Raw genomic sequence first — 18,924 nt, forward strand, 5'->3', positions numbered from 1 at the left:
GGATCCCCCAGAGCAGTGGTTCTTAACCCTGGCTTCACAGTGGAGACACGTGAGGAACTATAGAGGCCACGGATGCCTCTGTTCTACCCACAGAAGTTTTGATATAATCTCTCTGGGCTGCTGACCAGGCACTGGGATTTTTATAAGCTCCCCAGCCAATGACAAGTGCCATAGCCAAAACTGAGGACCCCTGCTAAGACGGAACATTGCAAACTTTAAATTGCACATCAGTCACCTGGGGATTTGGTTAAAACGCAGACTGTGATTCAAGAGTCCTGGGATGGGGCCCGGGACGCTGCATATCTAACCAGCTCCTAGATGGTGCCAATGCTGCTGGTCTGTGCACCTCTCTTTGCGAAATAAGGCTCTAAGGCATTTGTACTTGTGTTGTTGTTTGAACTCTAAACCACATCATTGGGTTTTGAGTCTAAAGGAATTGTGTTCTAGCATTCACATCACTGCAGTAGTTGGAGTGATGGGGGCCAATGAGGATATCTGACCAGTCTTCTTTGGGGAGGACACTTCTTCCCCAAAGTGGCTTGCTGTGGCCACTGAAAGCCTTTCAGGGTGCTGCGGGTCCTTGTCTCTGTTAGGTCTGACTTCCAAACCCCCTTGACCATCACCAGTTGTGCACATCATACCCATCTTCCTTTGGGAAACTGTACATCTTCTGACATTTTGAGCTCCTCAGTAGTGGCCCCACCTGGCAGCCAACAGTTTGGCTGCTACTGATTGAACAGTGGTGTTTCTGTGCCCATTTGAGCATTTCAGTGCAGTGGTTTTCCGTCTGTGTTCCCAGCTGCCCTAGGCCTAGAGCAAAGGCTCTCAACCCCTAGTGTGCACAGAAGACTTGGAAGGCTTATTTAAACAGATTGGTAGGCTCCACCCTCCCCGCCCCCCCAGCATTTGTGATGCAGTAAGGACAGAGAATTTGCATTTCCAACCCATCCCCAGGAGATAATAACCTGCCTTGTCCAAAGGCCTAAAGGTTCCCTTGACCTCACCACAAGGCTTCTTGTAACAGTTACATTTCTGGAGTCCAGGTAAGATTTTATTTAGGAAAAAGGTTTATTTTTAAGTTTGATTACTACTGTTTTGTTGCTTTTTGTTATTTCATAGACATCAATGGAAAATGAAAATAAAAAAGCTAATGTTAGTGCTATGGGGGGCAGGTATCAATACAGAGGAAACAAAGACTGAAATTATTCAGCTTATCGAAGAAAAGCATAATTTTCCTCCCATGGGACTTAATGCTGTGTGTTCCATAGGATGGAAAAAATGAAAGAATATACAACATAAATTGCTAAAGACCACCTAAAAACAAGGAAGCTCAATTTAAGGATTTCATGCTTTTTTAGGTTTGAGGGAATAGAACCCCATCATAACAGTATGTAAGTCCCTTTCCAGGAACTCATCGTGTACAAAAGGAGAGGGTAGCTGGTAAGGTTTCTTCAGACCCAAGCCTAAAGGAAATAGTGCAAATATCACAGCACTTAGAGCTCAGTTTATTGGACTGGGTCAAGGTAATTCTACTCCAGGCTGAGACACCTCATTTCATTTACCATGCTCAGGCAAACAATAGATGAAGCCCATCATTTCATAGAATAGGTGGAAAGGATATTGCTTGGTAAAGTTTCGGTAAAGTGGTTTCTTAAACATGTAGGTAGTTCTCTACTTCTCTATCTCCACTTTAAGAGACATGTTCGAATAATAGGTCAGTACCTGAAACCTAAAACAGAAGAAACTCTTTCCATTAGAGTGTGAGTCACCTTTCAAAATGATTTTATTTTCTGAGGATACTCAATCAATTTCAGGATGTCCTCTACTTCCAACACCCAAGGAATAAACCACCAAATTCAAAGTTTGACACAAGTCTTAAGTGATGGTAAAAAAAAGAAAAAAGAAAAGAAAAAAAAGAAAAGAAAAAAGGAAAATCCTTGCAAGGGAATTGGCAAAGAGCTGTAAAAGGGCTTTAGGGCAAGCAGGCTGGGCGCGTGCAGATCTCAAAACTGCTGAAAAGAGGGATCTGCGAATAGATGTTTAAAAAGCGGATTCCTCCACGGTTTAATAGTAAAGAGCAGAACACAAGTTGCTGGCATTCCATCTCACCCGTCCTGGGAAGGTCTGAACCAACATCAGATTTTTCTTCAGCAACTAAGTAATGATTCTTAGTGGAAGAATCTGCATTTGAAAACTAACATTTAAGAGAGAGTATAATTTCATGTGAGCCTCCACTCCCTACCCGAGGGGCCGTGGTCCGGCAGAGCGACCTACATTTGCTCCGTCATGTCAAGGCTGGAAGGGATCAGTTAGCGTGCGCCCTCTTCATAAAACTCTCTTCCCCAGTCGCGGGCCCGCCTGGCTCCCAGCGGCGGCGGTGCCAGGCTGCTGGAGCTCGTGGCAGCTTGCGGGCGCTAGCCTCTCCGGCTCACCCCTTCACCCTTCCTTCACCCCGGGACGCCACGCGGATAGCGTGGTTTTTCCGCCCACTCCCGAGGCTGTGCTGGCGAGGCCGGGAATTGCAGGGCCTCCCCGCCTTGGCGAGCCCAGGAATCCGAATCCTCCCCGCCCTTGGCACTCCGCTGGGGCGCTGGGGGCTCGAAGGAGGATAGGGGTCGGCTCCAGACCCTCCGATCAGAGACGCAGCCTGTTACGTCTGAAATCATCCCCCACCTCTCCCGGCCCCACCGCCTCTGGTCCCGGAGACACCAGCAGCTGGCTGTGCCGCGGCCTGGCGCAGATCCAGAGCGCTCCGCCGCGGACCTAGCGCGGGGCCCGGCCGCCCGGGGCATCCCCGTGGCCGGGGGCGGAAGGCCGGCCCGGCGGCAGGAAGGGTCCGCAGAGCCGGAGCTCCGCCCCTCCGGCCGCCCAGCTCCAGGGCCGGCACGGTGAGTGGCGGCGGCCGAGGGCGCGGCGCCAGCGGCGAGGGGCGGAGACGTGCGCGCTGGTTGGCGCGGGCTCGGGGGCGGGGCGCGCTGGGCCGGGCCGGAGGCGGGGCCGGCGCCGGGCGCTGGAGCTGCTGGCTGACGGAGAGGAGTCGCGAGCAGCTGGAGCGGAGTTGGAGGAAGCGGCGTCCGCGACGAGGGCTGCGGGCTAGCGGGTTGCAGGCGGCGCGCTCGAATCGGGAACGGCGGGTGGGTCGAGGCCGGGTCGGAGGCGCGTCGGAGGCCGCCGCTGCAGCCTGGGCCCCGCAGAGGAAGGAAGCCGGCCGGCAGGGGAGGTAGGCGGCGGCAGCGGGTCCGGGTGTGTGTGCCCGGGAGGGGGAGGCAGTGCGTGCGCGCGCGGCTGCCGCCGTTCTCTTCCTGTCACCAGCAGCCGCTTCTCCTGCAGAGCAGAGCCGGGGGAGAGCGGGCTGGCCGCCGGCATCTCCGGCTCATGGCCAGCATTTTGCGTGCTCCCGGCCGCCTCAGAGCTCCCGTTTCCCCGGTCCTCTTCCGAGCTGGCTCTAGCTGCACGCCGCCGGGCGCATTCGTCCCCTGAGTTGCAGGCGATCTCGGGCTGGTCTCCACCCCTCCGTTACCGCACACTTCTGAGGGTCCTTGCTGTCGCCTTGCAGTTTTCCGGGGTCCTTTACAGAGCGCCCAAACCGTTGCCTTTGAGTTAGCGGGAAGGAGCGAAGCCTTCCCCCGCGTCCTTCGGCTGCAGCCAGGGTAGCTGCTCGGGCCCTTCCCCCGAGCGGGTGGGGCGGCGGTGGTCCCCTGAGCTCGCCCCGAGCCCCCGCCCTCCGAAGTTTGTCTTCCTCCTCTTCCGGGGTGGGGGAAGTGCGCCTCGGGGCGGCTGGTCGCTGGGGCCCTAACGGCGTTTAGTGCCGGCCGGGCCTGGACAGGTTGTTGGAGGCATATTTAACCGGGTCCTCCAACAGCCCGGAAATCCAGCTTTTTGTAGCGCGGAGCGAGAGTGGAGGGACCTGCCCAGCAATATGGAGCCGGCTAGGGAGAGCAAGAGAGTGTGGCAAACCCGAGCTAAAATATCGTGGGGGAATTATCTGGCAACCGCTGCTCTAACACTCACTTCCCAAGAGCAGAAACTGCCCCGCAGATCGCAAGACAAAGAGAACTGGAAAGCTCAGGCCAGGCGCTCCAGTACCGATACATACTTTGGTAACCTGAATTGGAGCATGAACTAGAAGGGTGTGAGTGGAATGGCTGTTACATGTTGAATGCAGAATGTGTGTGAACTGGATTTGGGGAAATTCTTAGGCTTCCCTGAGTGCTGTTAACATGGAAAAGGTCTCCCTTCCACCGTTAATCCCTGGTGGAGCTGCAGCACTGTTGGTGGCTGAGTATGAGTTTACTCTTTATTGGGGGGGGGGGGGGAGGGTTGACTTTGGAAGCGGTACGGGGTTGGTTTTTTTTCTTTTTTTCTTTTCCTGTTCTGTTCTTTTTCTCTTTGTCATTCAGTGCGAAGTACGACTGGATAAAACAGTTCCGGGTTTTGAGTGCAGCCTAAGATTGTCATTTCAGCGTAAGGAGGTTCAAGTTTTAGTTGTTAGGCGGGACTTTGACCAAGCTTATTGACCTAGGCATTTATGTGGAATTGCATTTTAATGTTTCATTAGCTTGGGTTGCGTTTTCCACTTTAAAGATGGGTAGGTAAGCTAGAAAAGATCGGAGTAGACATGTTTATTTCTGAGGTATGCTCTCAGAATAAAGGATCTTCAGGGTGCAAATAATTGGGAATTTGGGGAATTCTGCACAGAAGGCCGCAAATATTAATCTTAAAAAAGAAAAATAAAAGCACCCCCCCCCCACAGTTCCTTAATACAGTTCACCTTTCTTGAAATTAACAGTTAAAACTCAGAGGATAGCTTCTTAGAAAGAAAAGTTGCTTAAACTTTGGGAAGCAAGTGTTTTTTGGTTGTTACAAAGAAAATACCTTAAGAGTAATTCTTTTCTTGGGGGGGTGGTCCCTGTAAAGTTCTAGAAGGTGTGTTTGGTTCAGAATCAAGGTTTAAACTGGAAAGGTCAGTGGAGGAGACCTACCTGCCTTACAGAATTGTTGGGTTATGTCACTGCTGGCCTCTTCAGCTTTTATATGCTAGTTGTAGGCAGGTAGTAGATAGTCATACTTTTCCATAACAATGTACGGGTTTTTATGATTGGAAGGAAGTTCTGTGTATCTCAAACTGGCTTTCAAAGTGCTATGTGCATTTGCTTTCTAACTTCCATCTTGTTTTGGGACCTGTTCTTGTCAGTTGCATAACAGAACTCTGGTGCATACTGGCTATCTGCTGTTTTATCTGCTTTTGTAAAATGATGTTATCACTGTGTGTTTTCTCACGTATGATGCTGATAGTGTGAAAAAGCACTTCCCTTCCCATTGGTTAATTATATTGTCTTTTCTTAGCTATTTTTTGTTTAATTTATCAAGATCAGGAAATCCCCACAGCATAAAGTTGGTTTGGAGGAATGAAGTGGTACAATAAGTTACAGTTACCACATATTTTGGTTGTTGGTAGTGAATCTGGTAGTATGCGTTTATCTTCTGGAAATGCCAATTGTATCTAAGCTGATTTCTGAAGGGTTTTGTATCTTCATTGCAAAGATACACCACCTAACTACCCAAATCTTGTGTTGTTAAAGGTGTGACCATACCTTTAATTAAATTCTTCCGTGAATGCCGTGTGATTTTTAAATTAGTGTGTTGGTCAAAATCTCCTTTTTTTCTTAGATAGTTCAGGGATCAGGTTCTAAAAAGGCATCCACTCTGAAAGATTGTCCATATGCTCATTAAAACAGGAACAATTTCAGTTCACCTTTTATTGTGTTTGCATTTTGTGATTTTCAAAATGCATTTTATTGCATAAAGCGATGGTGAAGGAGCAGATTCAAAGAAAGTGATTTAATGGTTAGGTTAGATCATAGAAAGCTGAGATAATGGTTGCATTTAGAGTTTTGCTTTTAATTCTCTCACCTGTGGGGCATACACCATGCAGAAGAAAATGAGAAGTGTTTTTTTCTGTACATTAATACATTTTAAATAGGCTCCCCACAGATCTCCCTGTTTTGGAGGACACAGGGATTTGCCAGAGAAGGCAAGAGAATGGAGCCTCTTAGTAAAGCTGTTAGAAAATGAGATTGCTTATCAGTGGAGGGAATGGCTTATCAATTTAGCTTTTTGCCTTAGAAGGCACAATATAAATTGTGTAACAACTATTAATAAAAGACTTAGGTTGTAAGTAATTTTTAAAATATCGGTATTATTTATTGCTTTTTTTTCTCTGTCTCTTCCACCTATATCCTAATGTGATTTCTTGTTATGCTTCTGCCAACGCTCTTATTGGAATTACTTGCCTAAAAGAATGGCAATTAAAGGCCATTTCATGTACATTATGCCAAATGAGCTGAAAAATAGACTACATAATTACTCATAAACTTGTCTGTTTGGCTTATGTTAGGGGTTTTTGTTTTTTTTTTTTTTGAAAGGGTACAATGAGCTTAGCATAGCTTTTGCTGAAGAAAAAAATCCTGCTATAAAAACATCTTTGGAGATTTTATCTTCCCAGCATTGTCCTCCTTAAAGTAAATAAAATACATACCCACAGGCACCTGTAGTGAAAATAGTTTTCACGTTAAGGATCACCCCAGAAAGTACTGAAATCACAGGAGTTTGGGCAAAGTGTGAGAAGACTCCAGCACTGTGCAGAGTGAGTTAATAAAGCGAGGTCCCTGGACAGGCATGCCTTGCCCCTCCCCTCCCTGGCTGGACCCCGGTGGTCCAGACCCTGGGAGGAGCGAGGGCTGCAACCTAAGGACGAAGCTCCCTTTAGTCCCTGGAGGACTGTGTTAGTGCCTGTCATCTTTTCTCTTTGAGGGCAGCTAGATCACCATATCCTGTTGGAGAAGTCTTGGCCCCTCCCTGGTCTCTCCAGAACCACCCTCTCCCTCAGGCGGGGAGAGAACTAGGTGGGCAAAGTCCACCTGCTGCCTTTATGTGTCTGTCTGAAAAGAAGTTAAGGAGACAGCAGACTTTTATTTTGGCTAACTTCAGGATGCATTTACAAGGGTTTGCAAGCATTTAGAGGCAACACACACACACACACACACACACACACACACACACAAATTCCTAGCAAATTTTCCTCTTTCAGGTAGGAAGTGTATAATTGGAAGTAAGGGATGTTGAATACTAGTAGCCATAATAATAATGATATCAGTGATAACATAGCCACAGTTTACTAGCTATGTAACGTCAGGCAAATTATCTAAGTTTTCTGTGCTTGTTTTCTCATCAGTAAAATGGGGATACAAATTGTATCTAGGAAGTTGTAAGGGTTAAATGAGTTGGTATATACGAAACTCTTAAGAGCTGTGCCTGATCCATAGTAAACACTACGTTGGTGTTAATTGTATTAAGCTCTAATTATCCAGCACAGAGCTTAGCACTTTATAGATGTAATTTCATTTAATCGTCCTAGTAACCCTGTAAGGTGCAGGTTTGCTTATTGTATCTGCCTCATAGATGATAAAATTGTGCCACGGAGAGATCTGAGTAACTTGCCCAAGGTTAAAAATCCAGTGATGGGGACAGCTGCCCGCGTCTGAAGCTCAGTGGTTATACTAATCTTCTTGCTAAGACTTTTGCAAAATAGCGCTGCATTTTCACAAGAGGAGCCAGTTCAGATCATCTTCCTTAGTCCTCTTCGTTCCATGGCCTTTTCCTCAGTACCTGTTCACCGTGATGAGGCAGAGAACCAGAATAGTCACCCCCCTGGCCTTTCCCGGGTGATGGCATATGTTTCTGAGGCCCCTCAGAAGCTGCTGGAGGAGCATCGGCATCTTTCTGCCAGCCTCCTGGTGATGACTCCAGCTGGACCTGGGTCTCTGTTCTCTGCCCCTCCTCAGGTGCTCCGGCTCTGTGTCATCACTTGGTTTTCTGCAGAGTCCTGCCTCCTGGTTATTTCACCTAGTACCCCTGTACTGTCCTGTACCCTTCCTAGCCTCACTGCTCCTGGGGTGCCAAACGGGCTTGCAGGCAGGAGTCTTCATCTAAACACCCTGCTTGCCCACAGTAGGGACTCAGCCCCGAGGGTTGCAATCATCAGCACGTTCTGGTTGGTTTGAAAATGAATGGGGGTGTTTGATGACTATTGATTTAGGTTCAATTTAACTTTGCTCTGACTTTGATTTTTATGATTTCCAGAACACTATACTTGAAAGGTGGAAAGCTTTTTAAATAATTTCTTAATTTAGGTTGGGAGCTTGCCCTAGACTCAGACCTAGCACCAGGAGGACAGAGAAATGGAATGTAGGGGCGTGGGGGTCGGGGTCCATGAACACTCCATGGCCTTTGCATCTGAGTCGAACATCCAATGTGTGCTGGGACCCAGTGCCAAACTGCTAATTTAACCACAGGATAGAATTGTATGATTAGAGTATATTCTTGATTTATTTGAAGTGATTTTAATATATCTTATATTCCTTCCTCCCATTAAGTTTGCTAAATCCTTGTCCTTTGTAAAAGGGGAGTAAGTCAACACAAAGTCAGAGCACTTTGCAAAGAATTTTGTTTGGTTCTCTGCCAGAATGCCTGCAGGTTAGAGTGTTAAATTGAAAATTTACATTGAGGCATTTGAACATTAAGAAGTCATGGATTGCTGATTGTCAGACATCAGACACAACTTTATTTTGAGGCACAGAATAAGAATAGATCAGTATCTTAGCAAAGAGAGAAAATACACTTCTGATAAATGGTGTGACAGGCAATCTTTGAAAAGATTGAAAGACTGGAGCACAATAATTACTGTTAAAGAAATTTTAAACTATTATATGTGATGTTATATGAGTAAGCTTGTTATTTGTTGATGGGATTTCTTTATACCTTTTACAGTAATTTACATGTGCAGTAGCTTAGAGCCCAGATTAGAAAACTGCATTACTTATTTGAAAACATTAATTTATGGATGGTAGATATTTTTCACATATAAAACCTTTACTGTGTTAACAATTATGTTGGAGCTAGGTGGAAATAGTTCATTGGACAGGTGAACATAGCCAAGGAGATTGGAGCCATAATCTTGTGAATCTTGGCAACATGTATCTGGTCAATCTGGATAGTTTGGGCTCCAAATTGATCTTAGGAGGGTTATGTTACACAGGCAATGCCGGTGCCTCAGGCTGCTGAGTTTTCTGCAGTCCTGGGGAGAATTTGAGGGTAAGGGAAAGACGAAAAACAAAAAACTTGCCAGTTGTCAAGATATGATAGCTCTTGTGACTATGGTTTAATGTTTCTCATATCCCCCCTCAGGAGGAGCTGAGTTGTTAGAAATTGTGTAGTCAGGGGCCTGGGACAGCGGTAGGGGACATAAATGCCAAGAGGGGTACAGGTGGCAGTAGTTGAAGCTCTTAGAGCAAAAGTGGGCAGGATTCCAGAAGTGGGCAGCCTTCCAGAAGTGATGTGCCCAGTATTCTTTTATTCATAGTTTATAGACTTCTTTGGCAAGGATGCATTTTACTGAAGTCTCTTTGGAAGAAAATTTGCATTGTCTAAGATACTGGGTCCTGAACTTGATGGGACTGCTGCCAGGTTGTAGTGGCTTTTTTTGGCAGGTGTGTTTGTGAAAGAGCCACAGACACTATCAGTTAGGGCCACTGTCACAGAGAGTAAATAGAAAGCAGACATTCAAGGTTAATCTGGGGGGCCAGAGTATGCAGGCAAGGAATCTGCATCATTAACCCAATGGACCCACCAGGGCTGTCTTTTGTCATCAAAGCAAGTTGAATTTGGGCAGTAGGTTTTCGTGGTGTTAAAAGTGGTAGACCTGGAGCTAAAGTACTTGAAGGTGACTTGTGATTCCTCCCATCAGTTGATCAGTGTTACCATGGCCAAGGTGCTAAATTCTTTGTTATCTCAGTTTCCTCCTCTGCAAAATGAGAACATTGATAGTGCTGCCTCAGGGTTATGCTGAGTATTGACCCAACATGCTGGGGCGCGTATAGATCCCATTAAGCGTTAGATGATTCTGATTGAATGAGTTAATACACACAGAGCTCCCAGTAAGTATTAGATAAGGAGGAAGAGGAAAAAGATTGGATAGATTAGCATACATACAGCTTCCAGTAGTGTTAGATGATGCCCGTGATGACCAGTATGACAGTGACCGTCATTGAAATGGGATGGCCATTGGGAGAAATTGTGTATTGTGCAGCAGGGTAGAAGAGCCTGCCTCTTCTCCCTGGCCAAGACAGGATAGGGACAGGACACTATCCAGTCCCCACCCACATGACTAGTCAGCTCTCCCTCTTCTCTTACAAGGTTGCTCTCCAACCACTTTGTTGGCACTGAATCTTGGCCAACCTTGAATTGTTTTGATTGATCTTCGTGCCCTTGGCATTGTTGAGTCCCAGAAGACAGGAATGGTGTGTTCTTATAATCTTAGCGTCATAGAAGATGTGGCTTTTTTTTTGTTTTGTTTTTGTTTTTGTTTTTGTTTTTTTTAAATCCAATGAGAGCCCAGAATTCTGCGCAGGATTCTTCTAACAGGGAAAGTCAGGTTCTCCTTACAAACATTGAGGGACGGGAATTTGTAGAGATATATGGGTCTCTGGCACCTGGGTGGGAGTTGCTAACTCTCAGGTCTGGCCTTCTTGAGGTCATCAAGTTCCTCAGGGTTTTTTTCCTCTTTGCACAGATTTAGCCTCAGGCCAACATTAGTATAATTTTCAGGTTTGCAAAACCTTGACCACACGTGGAGCCTCTTAGTGTGGCCTCCGCTGTTGAGGAACATGCATATCTACAGAGGTGTGCTGTGATGGGGGGCCTGGTGGCTGCTGAGGGCTGTGTGGGGGAGACAGTGATTAAGAGAGACAGGGCGGGAGGGAGAGAGAAAGGGAGGAAGAGAGGGAGCATAAAATACTCGCCATTCTGTGAAGAATCTCACCAAACTGGCCCACTGGGTTGTTGAAATAGAGGAAGCCATAGGCAGCAGCTGGTGGGAAGATCTCTCCAACCTACTAGTTGAAGATGTTTTTTTTTTTTTTTCTTTCCATAAAGACCTACATTGCCAGGAAAAGCTAACAAAAATTTCAAGGCAGATTTGGAGGAATTAAATTATTCTTAGGCATGTTGCCTGGTTTCCAGGCATTTAGGGATATGTAAATTTTCATGTTCTTTAGAGTTCTGTGTCTCATTTGTACAGAGTACATTAGTACTAAAAACGAAATTTGCTAGTTCTACATTTTTGTGTGAATTTCTGCAGTGAATATTTAATTTGATCCTGGATCTATCAAAAGGAGAGGTTGTCTTCAAACATAATATAGTTTATTTTTCTCCTACACCCTGCTGGTTGCTTTAATTTTTTTTAATCCAATGACTGAAACACAAAGTAGAATATCTATCTCAAATTAATATTCTTACTCTGCAAAGGTTTCCAGTGTTTGTTTTTTAGTTCTCTTAATTTTAACTCTCCTAAGAGTGTTATTGTACTATGGCTAAGAGGCTCTATAACCATGTAAAGTTGAATGCTTTATGCTTCTGAATGCCAACATTACTGTCTGCGATTAGATCTTACTTCTTAAGATGCATACGCCGATGAGTTCCTTTAATACTAAATATCTAAAGTGGCCCCCCTCGTTAAAACGTATCAAGCTGTCTTTGATATAGAGCACTGATATTCTGTGGCTGTCGCGGATGGCTTTGTGACTTGGCCAGCTTAACTGAAACCTTTAGGTTGCTTTTACTCTTTGTAATAAAGATAGCATTGAGAAACAACTAGGGTGCAAAGCGTGTACATGGACACCCTGTTCTATTGGCAGGCAGGCCCCTTGCTGACTTTCCCTCTCGAGAGTCTGGAATCCCTCTGCCTCCACTATGTTAAAAAAAAAGAGAAAAGCTTGCAACTGCTCGTTTTCCCCGACACTGGGGCTGTCTTTCCAGGGTGATCTCCCACAACCATCTCTGCTTTCTCTTCAGTTCCTTAACTCCTCAAATTCTAGTTAGTATCCTCAATACCTCTAGACTGGGGTCTGCTTTCTCAAAAGCCAGTGATGATGCGGTGATGGGCAGAGCCCAGGTTACCTGGCCTTGCTTCACTTTCCTCCCTGCTGGAGGCCCCTGTGGGATTTGGTCTCAGGGATTCGCTTTTCCCACCAAAACCCTCTAATTTATTATTTCCCGCACATAGGGTTTGTGTCCAAAGCTTGACTTTGCTTTTTCAGGTGTGTTCAGCAAACCCCAGTGTTTGATCCTTGCATCATTTTTTAACCTTTAATATTTTTCCTTGTGAGTTCCTCCATTCCACTGAGTTCAGGCTTGCCTTATTTGCAGCTGATCACCAGATCTGTAGCATGTTCCCTGTCTTAGAGTCCCAGACCAGGTTTTCCCCTGCCTCCCACCGTCCTTGCATCTGTAAGCCTGTCAGTCCTCTTGGCTTCCCTTTGCCTGATACCCGTGGCTAAATTCTTTTAACGAACTCAGGTTCAGGCCTTTTGCTGCTGTCCTGACCCACATTTGAGCATCGCCGCATCCACTCAGGCTTCTTCGGCAGTGTCTGTTATTTCATTCTTCTCCTTTCCATACCTTCTGCTGCCACCTTGGTTCATGCCCTCAGGACCCTTTTGCCCAGACCACTGCAGAACACGGTTGACACCTTTCCTCACCTCTTCTATCCCTATGCCAATCTGTCCTAGTCGCTGTTACTAGATTGAGATTCTTTAAGTGCATCTCTGACCTTGCTGCTCCCCTCTCTCCACGCATTTTCATTGGCGTCCTAAATTGGACCACATGACTCACAAACTCAGTGCAGGCATGCATCATGTCATATAACCCCTACCTATCTTCCTAATCCAGATCCAGTGTTCCCTCTTTGGCTTCAGATGGATTGGACTGCCTGTTCTAGCTCTTCCCAGAATATGACATTTGCTTAGTCACATCTGTACGTAAGATCATGCTACACATTCCATTCTGTCTTCAGATCCCTGAAGTTAGATGTGGTCCCTCCCTCATCGAACCCAATAGCACTTAGTCTCTGCCTGTCTTAGGGTACTGACCTAGTGTTATGGTTCCTTGTTTACCCTTCTTATCTCTGAGACACTGCCACATGCCAGCACACCTCCCACCCCTGCCTGGTGTTCTTACTAATCTTTGTTGTGTGTATCATGTTGAGCAATAGCACAACGGCCTGTGCATGTATGCCAAATTGATTAAATACTTGTTGAATGGAAGTAGAAATTCAAATTCACACAGATGGCAAAGTGTGATGTTCATTCATAAGCCTTGTTTTTCCTTTGCTAGGTGAAGCTCGCGTGTGGAGTGCAACAGTAAAATCAGACGCCAGATGGACAGTGTGACAAGAGTGTCAGAAAGGATTGGGCCTCGCTGTGAGAGTCAGCCTGGAGGCCAAGTGTTGATGAGTTGCTGAAAAGGAAGCCAGTGGGAGGACTGCGGGCCGCAGAGGAAGTGGCACTCTGTCTTCAGTCACACCATTGATGGAGGACAGATGGACAGCCGGACATCCAGTCACCTCTCCTCTTAAACCTTTGGAGAGTTGTCCTTTGTCCTCTGCTGGACACATATTAGGAATCTTAACATACTCTCTGAATTCGCTTTCCATAGAAACGTAAAATCAGACTGCAGTGTGTAACGTGACAGGTTTGCAACCATGAGTGCTGAGGGCTACCAGTACCGGGCGCTGTACGATTACAAAAAGGAACGAGAAGAAGATATTGACTTGCACTTGGGCGATGTATTGACTGTGAATAAAGGGTCTTTAGTAGCTCTTGGATTCAGTGATGGACAGGAAGCCAGGCCTGAAGAAATTGGCTGGTTAAATGGTTATAATGAAACCACAGGGGAAAGAGGGGACTTTCCAGGAACTTACGTTGAATATATTGGAAGGAAAAAAATCTCGCCTCCCACACCAAAGCCCCGACCACCTCGACCCCTTCCTGTTGCACCAGGTTCTTCAAAAGCTGAAGCAGACAGTGAGCAACAACAAGGTCAGTGTTAATGAGCGATTGCTTCGTGGGGCACCCCCGCTCCACCTCCCCCCTTTTTTTTTTTTTAAGGAAAAGCCTACGATTTGCGGCAGACTGTAGTGTGCTCTGAGCAGAAACTTACTTTGACAGCCTTACCTCAATTTATATATGGTACATAAAAACTGGGTCAACCATTACAAGACTGGAAATTTGTGTTTGTGGGGTAGGGAGTTGTCAAAAGACGGAGATGGTGTATGAGAACTTGGTCACTGTCTTGAAACCCTGTTTTTATAGTTGCCATTGAATTAAACATCTCTTGCATCCTTATTCTTTAGTTGCTCGTAATACATATAAATAATCCTTTAAGGAAAGAAGAGGGTAAGTCTAACGTCAGTAGATGTAACGTTAATTTGATTGGTATGGAGAAATGTAGAAAGTAATAAAGTGACCCCAGAACTCAGGAGAGAAGAAACCATTGTTTTTATAACCTGGTATCTACCTCTGGGTTTCCTCTCCAGAAACACTGTGGCTGCAGCTGAAACCTAATCCTGTACTCAGTCTAGGTGTAGAGGGAGTTCCCTTCCTTCATCAGCAATGTCATTTGTAGCATTAATGCCTCTACGGTGCTTGGCCCTCATGAGAAGAAAAAACTTACTGAATACTTTTCTTAAATGGAAACCACCTTGATTCAAAAACCACTCCTTGATCCTGGAGATGGTCCACATTCTAGCTTTGTGCACAGCTGGTCGTTTAAGATTTTTCTTCTGTTCGTTTTCACACGAAGACCAGCCCTTTGCTCCGTTTTGCTGTTATCACCTTTGTTAAATACTCATTTCTTCATCGGTAAATTTCAAGCTTTTTGTTCTTTCTTTTTTTTTTTCTTTCCCCTACGTAAATTTTTTTTTTTTTTTCTCAGACTGAGAAAGGTTTGGCAAGGTATGTTTAAAACAGGTGGGCCCATTTGCCGTGGTTGCATGTTGAGTAAAACTGCCTGTGGCATTACAGTGTCTTTCTGGAAGGGATTCTGATACAATCATGCCTTCTTGAACGTTGGCTTATTCTAGCACATATGAATGAGGTAACAAGAATAAAGGAGCAGAATGCAAGGATAAATAGCTGCTTTTTAGCAATGGGTAGCAATAGGATAGGGAATATTTTTAAAAGTCAAGGGTAACTGCCTAGAGATACCTGAAGGGATGTGCTCTTTCCTCCCCTGCCCGACCCAACAGGGATACTTGTTTGATGAACATTATACCGTACTTTATAAATCATGTCCAGATAATGTCATCTACTGTACAGTTCCAAAGCAAAAGTTAATTTTTTGTGCAACAAAAACATAAAACACTGACTCTGCATATGTATGTATGGTTTTGTTAATCATTGTGTTTCATTTAGCAGATAGAAAGTATACATGCAATTGGGTCCCCCCACCACCACCAAACTACATATTTTTAATTTGTTTATTTTTTGAGTTAAAAAAAAATTCAAAAGGAAAAATTACTTAATTTGTCCCAGAATACAAAAGATTACAGAATCCTACAAGTATCTGTTGGATTACCAGAGAAGATAAAAGGTGGAAAAAGGGATACCCTGTTGAGATTAGTGACACAAGATTCTGTAAAAGTAATTTCTAAGCAAAATTGCATTTGAAAACTGCCATTAGGTATAACTTTTCATTATAAGCAAAGTGATTTTCTCTTTTTAAAGTCCGAACCTATTTTATAATGCTTGCTTTCTCATCTGATGCGGTGACAATAGAGATTTTTAACAGCTTTTTCCTTTTTTCTTTTTACTACATGGAAAGTGGACTAAATGAAATTTTTAGCAGAATTTAAGAAAGAAACCGTGACATTGTGCATTCAGATATTAGAAAGAGCTGGCCTAAATATAAATGAGTCATTAGGAGTAACTGAAAGATTGAATAGGCAGTTGAAATGGGAGATTGTGAGGGGGCTTTGGTACTAAACTGTAGATTTTCCAGAAATGTAACCTTCTAGTCTCATTTACATATCTATGACTGCTATGAAGTAAGAATTCAGTAGCTCCTAGTAGTTGCATGTCACATTGACAAGGAAAGTAGTTGTAAGGACAACTATGGGATTCACTTTCTTTTTGCCCACGTGTATGTTTACTTGGAAGGCTCTGCAGTGACAGATTGTGGGACAGACAGAGAGGATAGTTCTTTTCTTGCTGTCATTGAATTCTTTAGCCCTTTTTTCCTTTTATTCCCCTCTCCTAACTTGATTTAACCTGTTTTTCGTGTTTGACTGTCTTTATTTTATTTTGAAGGTTACCCCTGAGGTCTAAGGATCAAATGCGGTCCTCCTGTTGAGATAGTGTGCCGTGGGGAGTTGGCACACCCCGTAATGGGAATGGGATAGATAGAAGGTGCTCACGCCTGCCTGCCTACTAATTGTGTGGTTCTTGTCTCCTACTCTTGCAACGTACTCTCTTTTTATTTTTTTAATGTTTATTTTTATTTTTATTTTTATTCTTTTTCTTTTTTGGGCGTGAGAGAGAGAGAGAGAGTGCAAGCAGGGGAGGAGCAGAGAGAGAGGGAGTCACAGAACCTGAAGCAGACTCCAGGCTCTGAGCTGTCAGCATAGAACCCAATGTGGGGCTCGAACCCACAAACCCTGAGATGATGACCTTAGCTGAAGTTGGATGCTTACTGACTGAGCCACCCTGGCACCCTTTAAAAATTTTTTTTAAAGTTTATTTTGAGAGGGAGAGTGTGAGCGAGCTTGTGCATGCAAGTGAAGAAGGGACAGAGAGAGAGAGAGAATCCCAAGAGAGCTCTGTGCTGTCCAGTCAGAGCTCGATCCCATGACCTGAGTCGAGATTAAGAGTTGGATGCCTAACTGACTGAGCCACCCAGGTGCCCTGTCTCTTCTTAAAAGAAAGTTGTCATTGAGCTTTGGCCAAAAGTAGACTTTGTGTGAGGGATTCCTTCTTACATAATAGAACCCACTTTTCCACTTTCCGTGAATGTTCCTGGAAATAAAGGTGTGAAGGTTAGCTTTTGAAATTCCTTTGAAAATCCGATAAACCTTCCACCAGTACATTTTGCGTACAGTGTCTGAGGAAGCCCAACCCGTGGATTGAATTAAATGTGTGAATTGCACATTGTTGTGTTGATTGGACTTCGAGTCATTCATTCACCATGAATTGCATCCCTGTTTTGTGCCAGAAAGTAGTGATGAAAATCGGCATCTAGATTTGAGAGGGATAGCATGCCTTCTGATACCCTGGCCTTCCTCCTGCTACCTCAGGGCTCTGCTTCCTTCCCTCCGCTTGGGCAGCTCTTGGGTGACCTACCGTCAGCTCTTGGCTCAAATCTCACGGAGGCTGGCTCTGCTCTCCTTACTTCACGTGGCGACATGCCCCTCTGCTTTCACAAAGCACTCACTTACCATGTTGGTATTTTATCATCTGTTCCCTCTGGTAGACTGTAGGCTCCATGAGGGCGAGGGTCTTGGTTGTCCCTCCATTATCCGAAGCATCTAGAACAGTGCAGTAGGTTCTCAGTAAGTGGATAAAGGCTTGCTTCCGAGGTTCATCATCTAGCTGTTTCACATCCCATGTGACTTGAAAGGAGCCATGTGCTTTGTATGTTCTACACAGGCACACAAGGCTGTGACAGCCCATCCTGTTTTTAGAAATCACAGTTTCTTTGTTCTTTCACACCATTCACATCTGAGGAACCTTGCAGCCTTGGCCGTGACTGTTGCATGCCATGTCTCCAAAGCTGTTATTTAATACTCCAGGGCTTGGGATAGGTAGTTCTGCTAGTGGGAAGTGTGTTAAGCTGATAGTGGGTACTGTCAGCCACTTAAGCAAAGTGATGAGAACATGTGTCAAAAGCAGCAAAGTGTCTTCAGGCACAGATTTTATTCCCTCTCCCCTGCTTTCACCTGCTTCCCTTTGCGTGGGGGCTAAAATTGCCAACGAGAGTGTCCCGTTACACTTGCCCACAACGCAGTCAAGCCCTGTTTGACCTTTGGAGACAACTCCCTTGCGAACAGGTGAAGGGTGTGCAAAATGGGTGTCATGTGGTCCTTGGGGGCACCATGCTGTTGAAAGACTACACTGGCTCCTTCTGCGTTAGGCTCTTCAGACACTGGCACTCCATCCCTGAACACACAGCCCCATCCAGCCATGGTCCCCACTTCTTTGTACACCAAGAAATGGTGGAGGTGGAGATGTAGGGATAGAGGAATGAAAATGTATTCCTTTCTTACGTAAGTAAACCGTGCCGCGGGGCTATTTCTTGAAACCGCATTTTGCGATTCTTTAATTATAAAGTCACGGTCACGTAGAATATTTAGACTAGTGAGATCCTAGGGACAAACTAGAATCTAGTTTACTCTACAAACTAGTGACCGTGTTAGTTGTTAGTTCCAACAAACATTGGAATCTGCTCACTTTCGAGGTCACTTAGGGGTCCGAGTTTGTACCCACCTCTGTCCCCCGTCTACACACCCCTTACCACCCCCATTGCGGACCCTGACCATGAGTCCCAGGGGCCAGCTGGTTCCACATATAAAACATGAAGCATACATTTGGTAAGACTGATTTTAAATTTTGATCAAAACTCTTTCTAAACAGAAAAGGCAAAAAGCTTCTAACTTGTCTTTGCTTTCAAGGTTCCCCCAGCCATGTTATTTTTACATTTATCACACTCAGCGTCTGAGTGCCCCTCCGTGGTTGTCATTCGCCGTCTAGAAGGCAAGGCTGTAATAAATCACATAAATTGACTATACTGTACGGAGGTCACAGAAGATAGCGACCTGATCCCAAGTTGCACACCTTTGCTGAGACTCGTGGTCATAACTTACTGCTGTTACTCCCCCAGATAGTACCCGTGAAAGCAATCGGCTTTGCTTCACAAAGCCCTGCCTTTATGAATTCTGTTTCAGTTGCGATTAGACCTTGTCGTAACTTTCTGCACCTTTTTTCCTACTTAAGTGAGACTTGGCTGTGAGGTCAGAGCATCGTCCTGCCGATGTCC

At 45.2% G+C, this 18,924-nt stretch overlaps 1 protein-coding gene across 1 annotated transcript in view; it reads left to right on the plus strand.

The window, feature by feature from the left end:
- Positions 1-18,924, plus strand: part of PIK3R1 (phosphoinositide-3-kinase regulatory subunit 1) — a 365,335-nt gene that overhangs the window by 276,384 nt on the left and 70,027 nt on the right. The window contains exon 2 of the mRNA XM_053223535.1: positions 13,573-13,934. Coding sequence (XP_053079510.1) covers positions 13,598-13,934 — 337 coding nt within the window. The 5' untranslated portion in view covers positions 13,573-13,597. The remainder of the gene's footprint in view (positions 1-13,572; positions 13,935-18,924) is intronic.

The sequence above is a fragment of the Acinonyx jubatus genome, chromosome A1 (assembly GCF_027475565.1).
Source record: "Acinonyx jubatus isolate Ajub_Pintada_27869175 chromosome A1, VMU_Ajub_asm_v1.0, whole genome shotgun sequence".
NCBI lineage: Eukaryota > Metazoa > Chordata > Mammalia > Carnivora > Felidae > Acinonyx > Acinonyx jubatus.